Raw genomic sequence first — 23,379 nt, 5'->3', positions numbered from 1 at the left:
ATTTACAATTTGGAAGCAACAGCTAATGGCAACAAAAATAGGTTCTATGAGGGAACAGATGACACTGGATGAAAGGAAATGCACTTATTACCTGACACCTGTAAATGTAACCCCTCTGCACATCACCTCTATAACAACAATAAATTAAAAACAAAACAAGTAAAAGAGCTAAAGTGCTTGCTTGGCTTAAATGGAGGTTCCGGGTTCAATCCTCAATACAGCTTTTCCACCAAAAAGAGAGGAAAAAAAGAAAAGTAGGTTCTAGTTACTCTGGAGTTTCAGGCATGAGGATTAGGAATTGGTGGCTAGCATAAACAAACATAGCAGGGAGATTTGTTTCCAAAAACAAACAAAACCCAATCTCTAAAAAAGTAGATATAGAAGGAATACAAGAAAGCAATTGAGATGAGGAAGTTAAAGATTGTTTAAAAAATGTATTAGAGCCTAATTTGTTTGTTCTTATTGTTTGAGCTTAATTACATATATATATATATATATATATATATATCTCACACACACACACACACAGACTGTGTCTCACGTCTTCAGTATTTCTACTGAGATGTGAAGCAAATATTTTTAAAATAATGATTCATATTATAATTGCTAGATGAAGTCTTTGTATGTTTAGTAGAAATGTTACTATATGGAAACTTGTTGGAATGTAACTATAAACATTTAACGTTTGTACTTTAAAAATGAAAATAAGTATAAAAACTCAGTAGACAACATCTCTTTCTTAAGATAAGGGAATCAAGTAACAAAGGCATTCTTTTTTTTTGGGGGGGGGGGGGGTCATGAGGCTTCAACTCTGGGCCTGAGCACTGTCCCTCAGCTCTTTGGCTCAATGCTAGTGCTCTACCACTTGAGCTATAGTGCCACTTCCATTAAAGGCATTCTTAAATGTATCCAAAGTAAGTGGCTAGGATTCACCTCAGGCAGTCTGTCTTCTGATGCCATGTCTCAGCCACTGTGCATAGTGTTTCTTACCAGACTTCTATAGTAAAAGCTCCTATGGCAGAGGACTTCTAGCTCTGGAACTAGCAATTAGCTCTTGAAATGAGTACATATAACTTACAAACCAAATAATAGTTCCTAATTTTACTGTTTTCCTCTAGAAATAGTTTGACATCCAAAAAATGTCTGTTTAGAGCCAATTGTAGTAATGTTTATAAAAGAGTATAGACAAGCTAATGTTTACAACAGAAAGGAAATGACTCTTATTTTTTATTATATAATAAATACTGTCAATGCAGTTGTTTAGTAAGACCTTCTGTTCATGATAGACTACTTATTTTGTTTTAATGGTATGAAAATTTTATTAGAAACTTAAAAAGTATAACTACTCATTTATGAATAATATTAACATATTTGTCTTATTAATAAACTAAACATAGAAGTGTTATCTTCACATTTTTTCATAAATCAAAGATTCTGATAATTACTAAAGCATATGTTGTATATGCAATAGGTAAGTACCAAAGGAAAAAATAAATGTTCTAGACATGCTGACATTATTTATATCAAAAAGTTATATTAAAACTCTGAAAAAAATAATCCTCATGATTGTCTTCTTGAATTTTAAGTTTATATTTATAAGTATTGTACTTAATATGGATTTTTAATTTTAATATGTATAATAAGTAAATATATTTTAACATGAATATGCCAACATAAAAGATGTGGCATAGCCGGGCGCTGGTGGCTCACGCCTGTAATCCTAGCTACTCAATGAGGCTGAGATCTGAGGATCGCGGTTCAAAGCCAGCCCAGGCAGGAGAGACCTATCTCCAATAAACCACCAGAAAACCAGAAGTGGCGCTGTAGCTCAAATGGTAGAGCGCTCGCCTTGAGCTGAAGAGCTGAAGGACAGCGCCCAGGCCCAGAGTTCAAGCCCCACGACCGACAAAAAAAAAGAAAGATGTGGCATATATTATACCTTGAATCTAGAGGTTTGTTCATATTTTACAAACTTAATTAAGTCTTTCCAAATTTGCTGATTGGATATGAAAAGTTTTGTTTATGTGTGGTTTGTTTTTTATTTTTTGTTTTTTTGTTTTGTTATCATGGGGCTTGAACTCTGGGCTTGGGCACTGTCCCTTAGCTCTTCAGCTCAAGGCTAGCGCTCTATCACTTGAGCCACAGTGCCACTTCCAGTTTTCTGGTAGTTAATTGGTAATAAGAGTCTCAATGAACATTCCTTCGGGCTGGCTTTGAACTGCTATCCTCAGATCTCAGCCTCCTGAATAGCTAGTATTATAGGCATGAGCCACCGGTACCTGGCAAAAAGTTTGGATTCATAACTTGTAACTTGTTTCATAAAATAAAACTGGGTTTGTTTTGGTGACATTTATTTGACTAGAACATAACATAGTTGTGTCAGTGTTGATTGATTGTATTGATCAGACTACACATAAACAGGCTCTTTACCATTTTAGCAGAATTTCGGATCTAGGCTGTAGCTGCTAGTGTTAAGATCTTGATTGGATCATTTAGCTCAACGTTATTTTATGGTGATGCCTAGAGAATTTCAGCCAGCCCATGATGGTCAGATAGCTAGTTATGGAAAAACTGAAATTTATGGAAACACTGAAATTAAAGTCATAAATTTCACCTTTATATTTCACCTCTAAATTTGTGTTGGCTCCAGTCTCTCATAAGCTATCCTTGTCTTTTTTTCTTTTCGGTGAGGAATAGTTCTTCCTATCATTTGAGTAAGGAGTTACTCAGGACAGCTGAGCCTGCTCAGATCGCTGCAGTCATCTCTGAAATCTCCCTGCCAGCTGCCAGCTCTCTCCCATAGTCTTTAAGGAAAGAGATAGTGCTTTGTGTCTCTGCTAAAGAATCCACAAAGAACTTCTGTTGCTTTTCTAGAATTTTCATTGACCATTTCCCAAAACTAATCTCTATTATGTATAGATAAGTAAAAAGATAGAGTTTTAAATTAAACCTTCTCTTTATTAAGTTCACAGTTTGGCTGTGTAATGGAGATGTCCTCTGCCTCATTCCACACCTTATAATCATCCTCTTCAATAGCCCTGTAGTTTTGGTATACCATGTACCTTCATGAGAAATCATGTCCCTCTTCTCAAAAGACTGAGTCTTAATTTTTTTCTTCTATGTCACGACTTTGGCAAAATGTATCGGAGTCTGTTCTGTGCTTGCAAAAGATGAAAGATTAAGTATTAGATCTAGATGTGGGATTAAATTATTAACAGTTTTGATTTCAATTCATTGTCTTCATAGAAGGGAGAGCTAGCAAATGTCCTAATAGCAAGTACTTATCATAGTTGGCTGTTTACTTTTGAAAGTTCAGTGTAGTTTTACTATTCAAGATAGTAATAATAAGATAATTACTGATGGAATAACAATATATTAACACTGGCATTATTATACTAATGAAACCTTTACTAAATCTTTACTAATATATGAGTTGGTTTAAATTACGATATTTCTGTTCTCCCCCTCCATTACCGAAAAGCATGTTTGTTTGAGCTGTTCTAGAAGGTAGGCATCTCCTCAGTGTAAATTTTCTCTCTAATAGTTACATTTCTCCTCCAATAGAAGAGGAGGTGCCTTTTCCTGTAAATTACTTAGAATTAATGAGAGAGATGCTTTCATTCCCAGGTCCATAATTTATACACTACAAGTGCTTCTCCCTTGTGCCCCACATACATTAGAATCTTAGACACAAGGATAACTAACAAGCAGTACCCTTTAAGAGTGCTCTTTAATTTAAAAAGTACCTTCAGTTTACCTACTGGGTCTTCTTTCCTTTAGCTCGCCAATATACTTATTGATCTTTTTGTTTTGTCTTATTTTTTAATGTGTTCCCTTGATATTTGGTCGCTTTCTGTTGCCCTTTCTTCTCAAGTTTATAAATGATTGGGTTATGGTTTTTGGCCATCTGCCCATTCTAAATTAATTGTAGTCTCTTGCCTCCCTACAGACCTCACTATTTTTTTTTAAATCCCCAAAATTCATTTCTCATTTTTTCCTTGTCCGACAGTGAACTTATTATGCATTGTACCACCCCATCTTCTTCCTCGCTGACCTTACTCTGTGCCGTTGACTACTGACAATGTGTTCTGTCTTATTTCTCTAGGTTTTTTCTTCTACTCATCCCCATATATAGGTAATTCTTCCAATGATTCATCTTTGGCATGCTTCTTTCTTCTGAAGGTCTTATTTCTTCAGCTGTCATTTCTGTGCCTAGGATTCTCAAAAACGCTTTGAAAATATAAAGTATAGGATTGTTTTATTATTAAGTCTGTCTCCTGCTCTAAATTACTGCTGAAGAAATTAACATTGCTCAGTGCTTGGCTAATCCTTTCAAATTCTCATCATATTTCTCTGACTCAGTTTTCTGTTTTAAGTCCAATTTAGTAGTTCTGATGGCCTTTCTAGACTACTCATATTGAAGCATACATACCCACTTATTCTAAAATCTTCCGTTGCTTTCCCAGTAATGTATATAAAGTCTTTATATCCCAACTTGGAATTTAAGACTTTCATAATTTGGCCTCACTTACGGGCTTAATTTCTTACTACTCTGTTTACTCTATTTCTCGTGTATCTCCCTACACATCAGAGCTATACTTTTCTGTTAAAATTTCCAAAGTGATGATAATGTTCTCTCCTATGTCTAAGGCATATTACTGGTTGTATGTATATAATAGATATGAGAGCATATTCAAAAAGCCATATAGGACTATAAGTAAAAGCAGAACATTAATTATCTTTAGAAACAAGCTGTCAAGTAGACTGCCAAGGAGTGATTTTCCCCCCTTAGGAGCATTTAAAGATACATAAAAACATATACCAAAATACTATAAAGAAGGAAGCATGGTATTTTGACAGTACTCTGGGTATTTCCATATCAGTTCCTTGACATGTTTCTTATTTCTGTCCTGTGAAACACTTTTTCACTTAACTGACCATTATGTTTAATTTCAGGCTCTTGATGGTTTTTTTTTAGCAATCATGACAGATGGAAGTATAATATATGTATCTGAGAGTGTAACTTCATTACTTGAACAACTGCCAGTAAGTATAAAAATCTAACAATATTCTTATTATTTAATGCCTACTCTAAATATTCCTTAAAACACTAGGAAATGGACCTTGAGAGCAATGCTGAATAATGATTGAGGGGTTGAAGCTCCATGCAGATCTTTGTTTTATCATTGCTGTGTTTTCTCAGATTAGTCATAACTCTAGAACATGTTTACTCACCATTTTAACTTTAGTAGTTCTTCCTTTCTCCATTCTAATGGTAACTTTTCAATGTTTTCTATCAGCTGGAGGAAGGTTTTAAACACTGAAAGTATCCCCCAAATAAACAATTTTTCCTGAGGTACTTATTGCAAAAATAATTTTCTCAAAAGAATGACTTCTAAAAATACTAAAAATTAGTAGACTTGCAATTTTTCTTCAGCATTACTTGAATTGATGATAAAGTATTGGCTATATTTAATTTGTTGTGTAGGAACACTAACATATAAAGAATATGTATATTGTATAATTTTTGAGAAGATGAATTGTATGTTTGCTTTTCTACTATGTATATAGAGCATCCACTTTGTACCGAACACTATGCTATTTGCTCTGCTGCAATTTATCATTTTTATTTTTATTTTTTGTGCCAGTACTGAACTTTGAACTCAGGGCCTGTATGATGTCCCTGAGATTTTCTGCTCAAGGTTAGCACTCTACCACTTGGGTCATAGTTCCACTTCCAGCTTTTTTTTTGTGGGGCTTGAACTCAGGGTCTAGGCATTATCCCTGAGCTCTTTTGCTCAAGACTAGAGCTCTGTCACTTTGAGCCACAGCCCATTTCTGGTTTACTTGTGGTTAATGGAGATAAGAGTCTTACAGACTTTCCTGCCTGGCTGGTTTCGAACCGTGATCCTCAGCCTCTGATCTCAGCCTCCTGAGTAGCTAGGATTTCAGATGTGAGCCACCACTGCCCGGCTTGATAATTTTTTAAATTCATGTATAATTTTACTTAATACATTATCTAAGATGATACTTTGGTATAAATAATGTTTAATTTTTTTCTTAAAAATGCTTGTTTTCTTTGAAAACTTAAGACAATACAAGATAAACTGCTTTGTGAATATTTCTTACAATATTGAAAAAAAAAAGCCTGCACTGGTGGCTGACACCTAAATTCTAGCTACTTAGTAGGTTGAGATCTTAGGATTGAGCTTCAAAGCCAGGAACTGGCTTTGAACCTAAGGGAATTATTTCTAATTAACCAGAAAAAGCTGTAAATTGAGGCATGGCTCAAGTGAATGAGCATCATGTGAATCAAAAACTGAATGAGGGCTCAAGGGTCCAAGTTTAAGCCCCAATATTTACAAAAACAAAGCAAAACAAAAAACCTAAAAAGCAGTACTGACAAAAACAAAACAAAAAAACCTAAAAAGTAGTTACTCTAGCACTTTGTATCTTATAAGAAAAAGCTACACTATACTTAAAAGGACAAACTCTAAAAGGGCAATTTCTTGCTGAAAGATGAGCAGTAAGTTATTTACCATTTTTTGGGGTGGGTCACATAGAAAATAACTGCTTTTCTAGGAGCTTTCTTTTTCAGTGGGTTCAAATAGTGAAAAAATGGTATGCAAAAATATAACTTAAAATTTTGAGTTGTTATATGATAATGAAGGCCAGTTTGGATGGGTAAGTCAGAATTTTTGTCCCTACTGCCTGTAAATGAAGAATTTTACAGTTGTTTAAAGATACATTATTTCCAAAGCTAGGTACAAGTGGCTCACATCTATAATCCTAGCTATATAGGAGGTTGAGATAGAAAGGATCATAGTTTGAGGCTAGCCTAGGCATACACGTGAGACCCTTTTCAACCAATAGCTGAGTGCAATGCCACATACTTATCTGCACACCTGAATGGCAAGGCTGAGTTCAGGAGGATCTCCGTTCCAGGCCAGCCCAGCTCCAGAAAAGTCCACAAGACTCCATCTCAACATCAAGAAGATGGATCATCCCAGCTATTGCAGGATGTCTAAAAATAGACATACTATAGTCTAGGCACATGCCCCAGCAGGAAGCAAGACTCTATCTTAAAAATAATTAGTGCAAGAAAAGGCTGGAGTGTGGCTCAGTGGTAGAGCACCTGCCTAGTAAGCACACAACCATGAAATGGAACCCAGTACTACCCCAAGAAAAGTAATATGCAAAATATATTTTGCTTTCATTTTTATTATTATAATCTTATTTGTAAGCAGTTGTAAAGGGGTTTCAATCCAATGTGTAAGTTTATAAGTACAGTGCAACTTAATGTCACACTTTTATCATTCTCCTCTTTCTAGCTTTCATTTCTTTTTCATGAAAATGATGGGAGAAAAACCGAGATAGCTACTATTTCCTTCTGTTAGAATCTTGAATTGTGTTTGGGTACTAAATGTTATAACATCGTGTCATTAACCTCACGGTAGGTATAGTGGTCAGTGGAAAAGTTGACACTCATCATGAAAGGAAAAGAACTAGAATTTGGTGAAGAACTTAGACAGTAGCCATTCAGGTCCTTTTCTATGAATAGGAAATCCAATAAATTTGTAAATAGAAAAGCAAGGGTGATATAGGCTGAATCATGACTCTCAGTGAAATAGTAAAAGAAATCCCTAATAAGAATAAATAACAGCTGGGCACCGGTGGCTCATGCCTGTAATCCTAGCTACTCAGGAGGCTGAGATCTTAACATCGCTGTTCAAAGCCAACCAAGGCAGCAAAGTCCGTGAGACTCTTATCTCCAGCAAACCACTAGAAAACCGGCAGTGGCGCTGTGGCTCAAGCAGTAGAGCACTCGCCTTGAGCTGAAGAGTGCAAACAAAGTGCCCCAGCCCAGAGTTCAAGCCCCATGACCGACAAAAAAAAAAAGAAAAAAAGAATAAATAACATAAGAAGCTATAATCATTCTTGAAATGAAATTTTAGTTATTATTGGTTTCTATCCAGACTACTCTTTGCATTCCCATCAATGCCTGTATTTTGATACTTCATTGTCAGTGAAAGACAGTTTTCAATCATTTCTATTCATGCTTGAAATTTTATTTCATCATTTCAGTTCACCCTTGGAGTTTTGGTGTCTCTTCAGTCTTCCACAAGAATTGCTAAATTTATATATGTGTTTGTGTGCATGTGTATATGTCTATAAATGTATGTATATAGATATTGGTGTGGCAACCCTTCGAACCAGTGTCAACTTGTGGGCCCAAAATTATTTGCTATACTAATTATTATATGTGAAGGGCTGGTCAGATGTGCTTTAGTTGGAAGGACATAGATGTTAAAATAATAAGTGCCTTTTAATGTGACATGAGTGATATGAGTAATAAGTACTGAAGGAATTTTATTTTTATCATGAATTTTGGTGTTATGAAGGAAATAATTGAATTTTGGTGTGATAAAGCAAATAATTTGAAGGAAATAATTCAATTTTGGTGTTATAAAGAAAATAATTTGAACTGGTCTTTGAAAGATGAGAGATAAAGTTATGTGAAGATGGTAAAAAGTCATTCCACTTTCTAAGGTGCACTTTGAGGGCTAGACAAAAGACAGACAGAAGACTGTGATTGTATGTACGGCTTATATTTGTACAGTGAATAGTACGGCATCCCTTCTCACTTCCTGTCGTGTCCTGTGTCTGTTTCATTCCTGTTATTTTTGTTTCTAACCAGTGGAACTCTTCAAGCAATTTTTTTTGATTGGTCATGGGACTTGTACTCAGAGCCTGGACGCTCCCTAAGGTTTTGCACTCCAAGGCTAGTGCTCTTTACCACTTTAAGCCACTGTGTCACTTCAGTTTTCTTGTGGTTAATTGGAAATAAGAGTCTCACAGACTTTCTTGCCCAGGCTGGCTTAGAACTGTGATCTAAGATCTCACTCAGCCTCCTGCGTAGCTAGGATTATAGATGTGAACCACCAGTGCTGGCTGTTTTTCTTTTGTGTGTGGGGGAGTGGGGGGGGTGGTGGTGGTGGTGATGGATTTTTTTTGTTTTTTGTTTTGGTTTGGTTTGCTTTGGGGTTTTTTTGGTACCAGTCCTGGGGCTTGAACTCAGTCTGGACACTGTCCCTGAGCTTTTATCCTCAAGGGTAACACGCTCTTCCACTTGAGCCACAGCTACAGTTCTGACTTTTTTGGTGGTTAATTGGAGGTCAGAGTCTCAGGGTCTTTCCTGCCTGGGCTAGCTCTGAACCTCAATCCTCAGATCTCAGCCTGCTGAGTAGCTAGGATGGCAGGGGTGAGCCACCCAGTCTTTACAAAATGAAGATGGAACTGGTTTAGTTGAATGCAGTTTGACCTTCACAGCTTCTTTTCACTTCCTTTGTCCTTCTCTCACCCTTGCCTCCACTGCTTTTGAGATTTTAGGATTCCACAGAGCAATTTGGAGATGTAAGGAAAGTCCAGTAGAGTAGACTGGACTGCATAGAGTTGTGAATTTGCTGGAATCTTACTGTCATTGTTACTTAAGGATAGGAATTGCCATTTTCATGTTTAACCTTTTGAGAGAAGGCTTTTTGACAGTGAGATATAGTTTAAATGCCTGGGAAAATTGGATAAAAACAAAAGGACGCGTGGACCATTGAAATGACATCCAAGTCAAATCACCTTATTTAGCATGTCCGTGATTCTTTGAGTCATTTATAGGACAGTTATGTAACAATGATAGGGCTGTGTCTCTGTAGAAAAAAATATTTTAACTCTGAGCCCTTTTATATTTTACAATGTTCAAATTTAGTGTAACTGTGTATCAGTCTTTTGGAGGGAATTCGGGGTCTTGTGTTGACTTAGTGTACACACAACCCCAGCCATCAATCTTGTTTTGTTAAGATGTAGTTTGTAACGTCCCATTTATTGGTTTTCAAAAATAATTGAAAGTTAATCACATGTCTTTTAGTAATGATTATGTACTTTGAAAATAAATGCCTCTTGAATAATGAACTACGAATTTCCTTTCAGTCTGACCTTGTGGATCAGAGTCTATTTAACTTTATCCCCGAGGGGGAGCATTCAGAGGTTTATAAAATGCTCTCTACCCACCTGCTGGAGAGTGACTCATTGACTCCTGAGTACTTAAAATGTAAGTAACCAAAAATTCAAGTGTCATATTTTGTACCATTATCCTTTACTTTTTTAAGTTTATGGAAAACATAGATATTTTAAGATACAGTATTTTTATGCATACTATTAACTAGTTTCATAAAAAGAGCCCAGTGATGTATTTTAAATTTTTAAATAAAATCTCAACTGTATTTTATGAGAGAAAATTTGGTGTTCTTGTTTTCCTTATTGTTAACCCAGCTGTGGAAATGAACTCTGTTCTTTTTAAATTATTATTTTCATTATTATTTTGATTCCAATCCTAAGGCTTGAAAACTCAGGACTTAAGCTCTGTCCCTGAGCTCTTTAGCTCAAGATTAGCACCCTACCACTTGAGTCATAGCTCCACTTCCAGCTTTTTTGCTAACTAATTGGAGATAAGAGTCTCAAGGGTTTTCCTGCCCATGCTGGCTTTGAACCATGATTTCTCAGAGCTCAGGCTGAGTAAGATTATAGATGTGAGCCACTGGCACCCAGCTTAAAATGATTTTTAAAAGAAAAATAGTTAACTTTATAATATAATCTTTGATGGATGTATCTAATGTGGCACATCATAAAAAGTGCTAAGAAGAGTAAAATATAGTCCTAGCCAACAAGAAACAAAATATTATAATGTGTTTAGACATTCCTTTAGATTCATTGTACAGATCAGTTCACCTTAGAAGTTCTTTATATTTCCAAATTCTATATATACTAAGAATTGAGAAATGTGCTGTACATATAAATATATGTTTGTATGTATGTCTTTGATAAGAATGGATAAATAGCTTTTCAGAGTGAGCTGAAAATAGAGGCCAGGAAAATCAAGTTTGTATAACATTGATCAATAGACCACTCAAATCTGATACTTAGAAGGAAGATTTGGGTCATGCTTTGACAGATAATAGGAAAGATTGTTCAAGGTAGAGATGGAAACATTAGCTTGAGAATAAGAAGCAAAATGTGTATTTGAAATTAGAGTGGAAATTGAGAAAAGGGACTGCAGAGAAATGGAACAACAGTGGAAGATACTTATACTAGGTGGGGTCATCTATAGGTATTCTGCTTTTATGGACTAAATAAATGTCATGTAGGATGTCTACTGGAAAAAATAATTGTGAACTTATCCAACTTTTTATCACTTATTTCAGCAAAAAATCAGTTAGAATTCTGTTGTCATATGCTTCGAGGAACAATAGATCCAAAGGAACCATCTACGTATGAATATGTGAGATTCATAGGAAATTTCAAATCTTTAAACAGTGGTGAGTTAAAATCCTTCTTTTACAATGTATTTTAACATCGTATTTTTCTAAGCTTTTAGACATATATATTTAAATATTGATGACAAGTAGATTTTACTGGATTAACTGATACTTATTTCCTTATTGTTTTAGTATCCACTTCAGCACACAATGGTTTTGAAGGAACTATACAACGCACACATAGGCCTTCTTATGAAGAGAGAATTTGTTTTGTAGCTACTGTCAGGTTAGCTACACCTCAGTTCATCAAGGTATGTTTAATTGCTCAGGGAGGACTTCAATACAGAGTGTGAGAATTGTCTTTGTGTAGTGTTTTATTATCTCCAAAATGACTGGAAGTTCCTGCAAACATTGCAGAAGCACTGGCTCCAAGTCATTATATATTCATGACCACAATATTTTTTGCAACAGTTAGGAAAGTACTAACTTGTATAACTTGAGCTTTTAGTTTTTGCAGTTAACCAGTGAAAATGATTAATATTACCAATGCTCTATTTTTATGCAAACTCGTAAGAATCATTTGCATGAATAGTTCAGTATCTACATTAAAAGTAAAGGTCAGCCAGGCAATAGTGTCTCACACCTATAATCCTAATTACTCAGGGGGATGAAATCTGAGGATCATGGTTCACAGCCAGCCGGAGCAGCAAAACCCCTGAGACTCTTATCTCCCATTAACCCCACAAAACTGCAAGTGGAGCTGTGGCTTAAAGCGCTAGTTTCCAGGGAAGGAATTTGGGAACAATACCAAGGCCCTGAGCTCAAGCCCCACCACCAATAACTGAAAAAAAGTAAAGGTCCAGAAAATTAGGTTGTTTTCAAAAGATTGTTTTTGAAATGAACAAATGGCTCTTGCTGTATTTATCTTTTAAGTTTGAAATAGTCCATTTCCTGGTCTCAACAAATACATGGTTAGTAGGAAAATAGAAAAGTCAAATAGTTAAACCAATAGAACTGACAAAAAGCCAGGCTAAGATTTAAAATTTGTGAGATACCAGCTGGGTGCTGGTGACTAACACCTGTAATCCTAGTTACTCAGGAAACTGAGATCTGAGGATTGCAGTTCAAAGCCAGCCTGGGCAGAAAAGTCTGTAAGACTCCTATCTCCAATTAAACACAAAAAAAGCTGGAAGTAGCATGATGGCTCAAGTGATAGAGTTCTAGCTTGGAACACAAAAACTCAGTGATAAGTGCCCAGGCCCTGAATTCAAGCCCCAGAACTGGCACTTAAAATTAAAATTAAAAAATTGTGAGATACTATGGAATAAGACAGAAATACTGTTGTTAGCTGTTAGGAGTTTTCCAGTCTTACTCTACTTATTTTGAATTAGGAAATAATCGCAGTGGCTAACATTTGAGTGCTTATTGCTTTCTATATACTTCATGATTCTGTACATAAGAAAACTGACTCAGGGAAGTTATTGGTCAAAAATATGATCTCTTAACTAATAAGAACTGGGACTTGATTCTAATTCTTTTTCTTTCAAAGCTCCAGCTCTTAATTATTACATTGTATAGCAGAAGGTCATCTTAGGACAGACAAAATGGTGTGTTAAATTGAACGTATTATATCATTTAATGTGATCAGAGTCTAGGGTTCATGTATGGAGAAAAGGAGGGGGAAAGTGAGGTAGTTAGAAATGAAACTTGTTTTTTTTTTTTTTTTCCCTATTGAAGCAATTTCAGAATGAGGAAAGGGACATTACATAATTGAATTTGAGCCTTAGTAATATAATTAAGAGCCTTCAGTAGAAAACAAACTGAAGAACAGAGACTGGTAGGTAAGATGCTGTCCAATGAGGTGAATCAATGATAGGGTCTGTTTAAGCATTGAAGATGAATGCTAGAGTAGATTTTTTTTTTTTTAATACCTAGGAGCTGAGCTGGCATTGGTGGCTCACGTCTGTGATCCTGATTACTCAGGAGGCTGAGATCGGGTTACAGTTCAGAACCAGCCCAGGCAGGAAAGTCTGTAAGGCTTTTATCTCCAAAAAGACTACTCAGAAAAGACTGGGAGTGGCACTGTGGCTTAAGTGGTAGAGTAGCTAGCCTTGCGAACAGAGAGACTCAGAGCCCAGGCTCTGAGTTCAAGCCCCAGGACTGAGGGGAAAAATACCTAGAAGGTAAAATTGAAAGGATTTTGTATTATCCATTGTGATGATGAAGGGTAAAATTGAAGAGTATGTTATGACTATTAGATTTTGAACTCTGCCACTACGCAAGAATGTGGCCATTGATGAGATAGGAAATGACGTAATTAGCTTTGAGGCAATTGGTTCAATTTTTGATATATTGAGTTTGAGATGTTTGGAAACAGGCAGAAACAGGAAAAGGTCCAATTTCAGAGTCTAATTCAAGATTACATATGAGTAATGGGAAATGCGTATAATGAGAAGTACTCTTCCTGAAATTTGCATCTTGATTATCATTTGTTGCTATATTTTAAAATCTTATTTTCAGTTTTTCACAGGATGTGAGATCAAATGCCACAGGACTTTTATATGCTAGGCTAGCCCTTTACTACTGAGTTGTATTCCTAACTTGCTATATTTTTACTACTAGAAAATTGAAGTGTCTAAAACTCATTTAGGTAAAAGTTAATTAATAATAACTTTATGTCTTAATAATATTTAGGATTTTTCTAATGACATGAGAATACTTCTAAATTTTGTTAATTTACTTGTAGGAAATGTGTACTGTTGAAGAACCCAATGAAGAGTTTACATCTAGACATAGTTTAGAATGGAAATTTCTTTTTCTAGATCACAGGTAACTTCATTATTAAATTTCATTTAAAAAATGGCCATATATATATATATATATATATATATATATATATGTTTGTTTGTTTTTTGTCGTGGGGCTTGAACTCTGGGCTTGGGCGCTGTCCTTATGCTCTTCAGCGCAAGGCGAGCTCTCTACCGCTTGAGCCATAGCATCACTTCCGGTTTTCTAGCGGTTTATTGGAGATAAGAGTCTCATGAACTTTCCTGTCCGGCCTGGCTTTGAACCGTGATCCTCAAATCTCAGCCTCCTGAGTAGCTAGGATTACAGGCATGAGCCACCGGCGCCTGGCTTAGCCATATAATTTTTGACATTGATCTTAAAGACAAACTTTTTTAAAAAGGATTTTTAACCCATCTTAAAATAAAGCCCCCCTTTCCCCCATGTGATGTCTAGTTGGAGCTTTTTGATGGAAAAGTAATAATGCTGTTTTATTAGGGCACCACCAATAATAGGATATTTGCCATTTGAAGTTTTGGGGACATCAGGCTACGATTACTATCATGTGGATGACCTAGAAAATCTGGCCAAATGTCACGAGCACTGTAAGTAGATTTTAGTATTTCTAGTGATGATAACTATTTGACATTCTATCAATAGAAATGTTGTTTAATGAAAGGTGGTTTTTAAAAATGGATTTATTATTTTTTGAATGTGTGAAGTAGAAATAAATTTAACTTAAACTATATCTCTGAGTCCTAGTAGATTGGTTAACCATACATGTAAAGCAACATCTTTTAGTTTCCCAAAGTACCACAAGACTCATACTTTTGCTTAATAATTTGATAAAAGTTGTCAGATCTTAAAATGTACAGAATATGCTTTGGGAAATACTGCACTTAACAGTTACTTCAAGGAGTAAAATTTTGATTTTGGATTTGAGTTTAAGGTGAAATTCTTCAATGATACTATACCTGACAATATCTGTGGCAGAAATACTCAGGCTTAATATAAATTTATTGTTACTGCCCTCACTGTATCTAGGCAGGAGGATGTCAACAGTTTGAACCTTTTGAGTATGTGGAACATAATGGTGTATAGAAAGTGTGTAAATCAGGGCTGGGATGTAGCTCAGTGGCAAAGCGCTTACCTAGCAAGTGCAATGTCCTGGGTTCTATCCCCAGTACCAAAAAAGAAAAGTCGAAAAAAATGCAGTTAAAAAAAAAAAGTGTGTAAATCAGCAATAATGGACTGGAAAGTTAAACTAGAAGGAAGTTGGATTAGAAAGACATCCTAATTACTTGAGATCTTATCTTTAAAGAATAGCATTTTCTTGTCAGGTGTGATGTTTCATGCCTGTAAATCTCAGCTCTCAGGAGGCTTGAGGAAGTAGTACAAATCAAGGCCCCAACCAGGCTACCTAGTGAGTGCGATTCAAACCTGGGCTATATAGTTGTCTTGTCTCAAAATGAAAGCAGATTGTTTAAAGACAGTATTTTTTTGCAATTGATGATAGTGTATATGTTTTTTAGAAAGCTAGAAAAATAACTGTATAAACTGTATATGACTTGAATATAAATGATTGCTTTTGGTTAAAAATACACGTTCATATTAAAATTTCTTTCTTTTCTACTTAGTAATGCAATATGGGAAAGGCAAGTCCTGTTATTATAGGTTTCTGACCAAAGGGCAACAGTGGATTTGGCTTCAAACTCATTATTATATCACTTACCACCAGTGGAATTCAAGACCAGAATTTATTGTTTGTACTCACACCGTAGTAAGGTAATAATTCTTGTAGAAAATTTCTGAATCTCAGTAACAACTAATAATGTAATTTTTATGCATGACTTGTTAATTGACAAAGCGATCTCTTTTCAATTTGATATATATTCATTAAATAATTCCTTAAATTTACTTACAGGCATTGTATAGAGACGTATAGATAGTAAGTGGTATATAATGCTCTACATGAGTTTTATTTTTATGTTTTATAACAAATTATATTGTCATTTATATAACAAAGTCAGCCTTGCAAAGGGAACTGGAGTAGATAAACATAGTACTTCTTTTTTATGTACTTTATAGTTTTAAACATTTATACAAAAATGCAAATGACAATGCAAAGTGAATTAAACCAGTACACACTATATATGTGTATGTGTTTATATATATATATATATGTATCATATATATATATATATGTATATATATATATATAATAGCTTTGTGTAGCACATAGAAAATAAGTCCAGAATTAGTGATGAACACGTGAGACCCACAACAAACACTGAATGGTTGCATTTCTGCAGCTTTTTTTTTTTAATTTCATTTTTCTGTCAGTTGTGGAGCTTGAATTCAGGGCCTGGCCAGTCACTAAAGTCTGATTCTTTCCATTTGTAGTTATGCAGAAGTTAGGGCTGAAAGACGACGAGAGCTTGGCATTGAAGAGTCTCTTCCTGAGACAGCTGCTGACAAAGTATGTTTAAAAATGTATTCAATTCTTAACTTTCTTCCTAATGAAGAACAAACTCATGGGAAAGTTATATTTCAAATAGTTCACTTCCTCAGTTGTGATGGGAGATAATTAAACTTTGCTATTTGCTTTCATTTTTAATATTTTAAAATCTCATTTGCTTCTAAAAGAATTGAAGTTCCTGCCATTTAGCAGTAATTAGGGGAGAGACATAGTGGATCTCATATTAAAACTGTCATTATTAAAAAAACTGTCATTATTAATTGACCAAGAAGTATTAGTCCCTGGTTAGATACTTTATATGATTTATGAAAGGTGATTTATTCTGTATGTATATTTTCATAGTCAGTATTACTTTGTATCTTTTCTCCTCTTTATTCAGTTTAAATTTATGGTAAATGATTGTAACAAGGCATATATTTTCTTTTTTTTTCTTTTTTTTTTTTTTGTTGGTCATGGGGCTTGAACTCTAGGCCTAGCCACTGTCCCTGAGCTCTTCAGTTCAAGGCTAACACTCTACCACTTGAGCCACAATGCCACTTCTGGCTTTTTCTATTTATGTGGTACTGAGGAATCAAACCCAGGGCCTCATGCATGCAAGGCAAGTAATCTACCACTGAGCCACCAGTCCATAAGGCATATATTTTCAACTCCTGAGAACCTATCACCCTGTCACATTTCTTGGCATTAACTTAGTGCTGGTTATACTCAGCTGGCAGTTAGGCAGATATGGGAGAGGGAGCTTGCAGCAGTATTCTCAGTGAAATAGCAGCCATTATTGGGAGAGAAGTTTTTAGAGGATTGAGAAAACAGACAAAAGTATTAAATGGTTGTATAAGAGAATATTTATAAAACAGCAAGACTATAACTAAGGTTATACATGTGTCATCCTGTGTACACTATACAAAATCAAAATAATAGAAACTATTGTACTCTTCTGTTCCTGTCATATTACACTGGTAATAAAAATAAATTTATTGATTGAAAAGTAAATGTTCTGAGCAATCAGACAGATTTAAGTGCCCACTTGAGTGTTCTTGGTCATTAATTTGAAGGAGGAACAGTCACCATGTTGTATTTCTTCAGCCCTACTTTACTGTGCAGTACAGGTAAAAAAATTGGTTTAACTAGCATGAAGGACATATGGGAAGTGGAAGTTCAGAAAATAGGATGTTTAACATCAATAGTACGGAGGGTTTTTTCCTTGTTAGTAGCAACTCTTAGATATAGCTATGAATTAGTGACTGAGAACTAGTAGAGTCAAATCTTGAAGGGGGAAAAAACACCAACGAAGAGAGAGTTCATAGTATTGAATAAGAGTTAATATGGAAAATACTGAGCCAGGATCTAAAATTTAGTTCAGGTACTTTCTCTGAAGTGACTACAAGTTCAGTATGTGACTGCAACAAGGGAAGTGCTCCATAGTGTGGTCATTTGAGTTTCAGGACTGAGTTTAGGGAAGGAACACAGGGAATCACTAGTAGGACTGCTCTTCTATCTATAGAACTGTGGTTGAAACTTCGTGGTTTGAGAGAAAACCGTGATCACTGAAAAGACCTACAAGGAAAGTAAAATCCTCCAGTGAAATCTGCACTTTTGTTAGAGCAGGCCGGTAAAGGAATATTCAAAGCTGAGGTGGAAAGATGGAGTAGTTTGTTATATTTATGGATACTGAAGGCAGATAAGAACAGTGGGAAGTAAAGGCAAATTAGAAAAGATAAAGAACAGAGGGTAATTAGGCTGGAGAAGACCACTCAATATGACATTAACAATCCTTTTTTTCCCTTGTAGCTTGAGTATATCTGAAATCATCTTGTTTGTGTGTATGTGTGTATATATTGTTCCTTTTTATGTAGCATCTCTGAAGTAAGAATAGGTTATTTGTTTCTTGTTCAATGCTACACACAGAGAGCCTTTAATGGAATACATGACTCTTCTTGAAGAAGAAAAAGTAGATATACTATTAAACATGCAATATTAGCAGATAAGGTTAGATCTTTTGAAAATAAGTGAGGCCCGAACTTCTACATAAGGCCAGGCAGTCACTTGAGAGAGGGAAACAGGTTTAAGAACAGTGCAAAGGCATTGACTACTTGTGAAGAATAGAAAAGTGAGTCTTCCACAAACACTTAACAATATTGCTGCCTAGAATTGAATGTCCATTTGAATTTGGTCATCACTTTTAAGTTGCAGTTACTTCTGCAGGGATCCTTGAGGTCAAAGAGGTAGAAAATAGAGAAGTATGATTATAGTGGCTTTTGAGTTGGTACTCATAGAGGTGTTGCAGTATTTGTTGATGACAAAGCAGAGGTTGAGTGACTCAGGTAAAGTTAAGGAAAACATAATTGATAATGAATTCTTAGGAGGCTGACATACTAGGATAGGATATTGGATGTTTTATCCACTTACTGAAATTCTAGAGAAAGGTCGGAATTGGAGTATAGAATTTCAGCCATAAAATGTTAAGCTCCAAAGATGCATAAGGTATTTTGTATATAAACTAAAGTGCCATCAGTATTTTGTTTTCCTTTTTTTTTTTGCCAGTCCTGTGGCTTGAGCTCAGGGCCTGAGCCATGTCCCTGAGCTTCTTTTTGCTCAAGGTGAGCACTCTACCACTTGAGCTACAGTGCCACTTCCAGCTTTTTCTTTTTATGTGTACTGAAGAATTGAACCCAGGACTTGATGCATGCTAGGTGAGCACTCTACCACTGAGCCACATTCCCAGCCTTCCTTTTTTCTTTAATATGAAGAGTACTATTTTACCAATTCTAAGGGTATACTTCAGAATCACTAAGTACATTTTCCCTGTGTACAGCTATTACCACCATCTATGCCCAGAACATTTTCATATTTCCAAACAACTTCCTACTCCATTCAACAACTCCACATTTCCCTTTCCCCTCACCTCTTGGCAACTACCATTTTACTTTTATTTCTTTATCTATTTATTTATTTTGAAAATACTGTACATAGGGGTTACAATTACATGGGCAAGATAATGAGTACATTTCTTATCAAGCATTGTTGCCTCCTCCTTTGCTTCCCCTTCCTATCCCTTCCCATCTCCTACCCACCCTCCCCCACCCCCATTTTTTTAATTAGAAAAATTCAGTGTCTTTTTATGACTGGCTTATTTCTGTTGGTATGATTTTTACCATGCCAATGTAGCATATATCAGGATTCCCTTGTATTTTAAGGTCCCTGTAGTGTTTTAATATTTCTTCTGTGTGTGTGCATGTGCACTGTTTTGCCTGTTTATTCATCAGTCAGTGGATATTTAGATTTACCTTTCTGTTTTTTTGCGTAATGCCTCTATACATATGGATATAGAAATGTCTGTCTGAGTCCCTACTTTCTTTTGAGTTTATACTAAGAAATAGAATCCTGATTATATGCAAGTTCTGTATTTGGGGAGGAACTGCCATACTGTCTTCCACAGGGCTATACCATTTTGACATTTCCATCATCAAGCAACAAGAGGTCTAATATCTATACTTACCAATACTGGTTATTTTCTCATTCTAATAAACATGATATAATATCTTATTGTGGTTTTAATTTGCATTTCTCTGGATAGTGAGGTTAGGTTCCTTCTCAAGTGCTTACTGGCTATTTATATGTCTTCTTTAAGACTTTTACTGTTTTAGCGCTTAATAGTTAGGTCTTTGATCCATTTTATTTCACTGTATATGATGTAAGATAGCCCCTCTTTTCCATAAATGAGCCCAAAATTTTTATTTTTTGCACTATAAAAAATAACTTCCATTCCTTTATCTAATATCTTCATGCTCACTTTGCTATAGGTAAAATTTAAATTTTTATTTCACTGAGAACAGGCTTGCTAATTTGAGATCTGTGAACTGAACCACAAAGAAAACCATTATTTTTCTCTGTCCTTTTAGAGCCAAGATTCTGGGTCTGATAATCGCATAAACACAGTTAGTCTCAAGGAAGCACTGGAAAGGTTTGATCACAGCCCAACCCCTTCTGCCTCCTCCCGGAGTTCAAGAAAATCATCTCATACAGCAGTATCAGACCCTTCCTGTGAGTATTGTAGCTTGAAAGTAGACTTCATTAATGAGGGTGCATCTAAATTGCTTGTGTTACAAATATCAGCATTTTTTAAATCAAATACTTCTTCACAGGTTTTTACATTTGAAGCACATATTAATCTTTCCAATGAGTAAAAGACAAATTGCTATAGCAAAGAATTATGATAAAATATGTAGGCAGTAATGTCATTTGTTAACATTTTCATCATCACTCAAAAAAAAAAAGCAGGACAATTTACTCTTCTTTTTTACTATAAAGCCGGTAAGTATTATTCTTTGAAAGTTGTTTTTACTATCTTTAGAAAGACTTGCATAATTATCTTTAAATTACAAGTGTTCCTTCATCGCTGTAGTTTTATATCTATGAATTCCATCAATAGTTGATAGAAAATGTTCCAAAGGAAAAAGGTCACATCTATACTGACCAAATACAAACTGTTTTCTTGTCACTATTTCCTAAACATAATAGTTAAGCAACTATTTATGTACTGTTTATACTATATTAAGTAGCATAAAAAGTCTAGATATAGCTTATTAATGGCAAGATGTGCATAGGATGTATGCAAACAGTGCACCATTTGGGTTTTTTTTCTGGTTGGTCATGGGGCTTGAACTCTGGGCCTGGGCTCTGTCCCTCAGCTCTTCAACTCAAGGCTAGTGCTCTACCACAGCACCACTTCCAGTTTTCTCAATGGTTTATTGGAGATAAGAGTCTCACGGACTTTCCTGCCCAGGCTGGCTTTGATCCGTGATCCTCAGATCTCAGCCTCCTGAGTAGCTAGAATTACAGGCCTGGCTACTGCACGATTTTATATAAGAGACTTCAGCATCCATGGATTTTTGGTGACTATAAGTAGTACTAGAAAAAGTCTTTTGTGGATATTGAGGGAATGACTATAGTAACTATTTTCATATTCAAAGTTTCCTGTTTCAAGTATTTTCTTTGTCCTTAAGAGAAATATTTAACCAGGTATCAGCAGCTAACATCAGTAATATTAGTGACTCAGAAGGCTACAACTTGAAGGTTCAAAGTGTAAAAGCTAGCCAAATAAAGTCTACAAGACTTCATCTCCAATTAATCAGCCAAAGGCCATGCTGGAGGCTTGCCTCAAGTGATAGAACACCACCAGCCAGGAACAAAAATCCTGAGCAAGTACAAGGACCTAAATTGAAGCCTCCAAATGAGCAAAAAATAAATGTTAAAATGAGTCTTATAGTCATAGGCTTCATTTTATTGAATGATTTGAACACTAACAAAAAATTTTGGAAACTAACTCAAAAAATGTTTTATTCACTGAAGTATATTGTAAGATTACTATTTGATAATTGTATTTGTAAGTACTAATGCTGTTACGGTTTGTTAACTAACTTTAGCAACACCAACAAAGATCCCAACAGATACTAGCACTCCTCCCAGACAGCATTTACCAGCTCATGAAAAGATGGCCCAACGAAGATCATCATTTAGTAGTCAGGTAAGCTCTTTAATTTGGAATAAAAATTATTAAAAAGGGAAAATTTTCCTAAATTTTCAGAAATTTATTGATATATTTTCCCCTTTCTGTTTTCTGTGATCTTTCTGAATTTTGCTCTCATACGTGTAAGTCATTAAAATTGTATCAGCCTTTTTCAGTTCTGAAAAGCTGATCACTGAGAGCCATCATATAGCTTATCTTCAGATGCCAGTTAATCCACTCAATACCAGTTCAGTCCAGCCAACTTCTATTGAACACATATGTAGGGTATCTGCTAAGTGCTTAGAAGAAACAAGGTAGTAGAGGAGCTGAGATGCAGCCCATGGTAGAGTATTTGCCTAGCATTCACTAGTTCCTGGGTTTCATTGTCAGTACCGCAAAATAAATAGACAGACAGACAGACAGACAAATTGATAAATAGCTTACTTTTCTAGTGTGTAAAGGGAGTCATACTTGGATACAACTAACCAAAATGTAAATCAAATTAAATTCAGTGGTAAATATACCATGATATTTCTGGTTAAACTATTTATATATAGGAATGAGTATCATCTAACTATTATGATTTATTTTACTTCTAGTCCATAAACTCTCAGTCTGTTGGTCCATCAATAACACAGCCAGTGATGTCTCAACCTGCAAATTTACCAATTCCACAAGGCATGTCCCAGGTATTTTGGTTTTAGATGAGCATTTACAAGTGATAAATTGCTTTTAAGCTAATATGAATGTGTATGTTTATAGATGCAGTTTATTTTATAAATGCAGGTATATTTTCATTTGTTATAATGATTATGGGGTACCATTAGCCCTTAGTGGTGAGTCTATAGGTACTGGTCTTTCAGTAGTCATGATAATCTTGAACATTTTCCATTATCCTCCTTATTAATATGCCATAAATTCTCTTCTCTTACTGAAAAGCACATAGTTATAAAGATACTAAAGATGTAACTATTTATTTTGTTCTTCCAGTGGTAATTGGAAGAAGGGAGTAACTTTGTTTACATATTAATTATATATTAATCACATATTATTGAGTTCCTTATATATAACGTATATCTCAGGAACTGATAGTATTTATAATTTCTATACTGAAAGGCTGTTACATTAAGAGGGAACAACAAATAACTAGAATACCATGTCATATAGCCTATGTACATCATACAACCTATTGTAGCCTATGGAAGTTGAGGAAAAGTTTCTACAAGTTTACCTGGCATGAGTCTCACAGAAAGCCTAAATACAAAAGTTAACAACATTGCCTAACAGCAATTGATTGTTAACAA

General features: G+C 35.2%; 1 protein-coding gene across 6 annotated transcripts in view; it reads left to right on the top strand.

Annotated features, from left to right (window-relative positions):
• Positions 1 to 23,379, top strand: part of Clock (clock circadian regulator) — a 73,846-nt gene that overhangs the window by 34,978 nt on the left and 15,489 nt on the right. For all 6 annotated transcript variants that reach the window (XM_042678296.1, XM_042678299.1, XM_042678298.1 and 3 more), the window contains exons 8-18: positions 4,957 to 5,046; positions 9,982 to 10,102; positions 11,253 to 11,366; positions 11,499 to 11,617; positions 14,053 to 14,135; positions 14,589 to 14,695; positions 15,728 to 15,875; positions 16,494 to 16,569; positions 20,469 to 20,610; positions 21,993 to 22,093; positions 22,675 to 22,764. In XM_042678296.1, the coding sequence (XP_042534230.1) occupies positions 4,957 to 5,046; positions 9,982 to 10,102; positions 11,253 to 11,366; positions 11,499 to 11,617; positions 14,053 to 14,135; positions 14,589 to 14,695; positions 15,728 to 15,875; positions 16,494 to 16,569; positions 20,469 to 20,610; positions 21,993 to 22,093; positions 22,675 to 22,764 (1,191 nt within the window). The remainder of the gene's footprint in view (positions 1 to 4,956; positions 5,047 to 9,981; positions 10,103 to 11,252; positions 11,367 to 11,498; positions 11,618 to 14,052; positions 14,136 to 14,588; positions 14,696 to 15,727; positions 15,876 to 16,493; positions 16,570 to 20,468; positions 20,611 to 21,992; positions 22,094 to 22,674; positions 22,765 to 23,379) is intronic.

This window comes from Dipodomys spectabilis, unplaced genomic scaffold (genome assembly GCF_019054845.1).
Source record: "Dipodomys spectabilis isolate Male_0828 unplaced genomic scaffold, ASM1905484v1 ptg000043l, whole genome shotgun sequence".
NCBI lineage: Eukaryota > Metazoa > Chordata > Mammalia > Rodentia > Heteromyidae > Dipodomys > Dipodomys spectabilis.
This window is presented reverse-complemented; position numbering and strand designations above follow the sequence as displayed.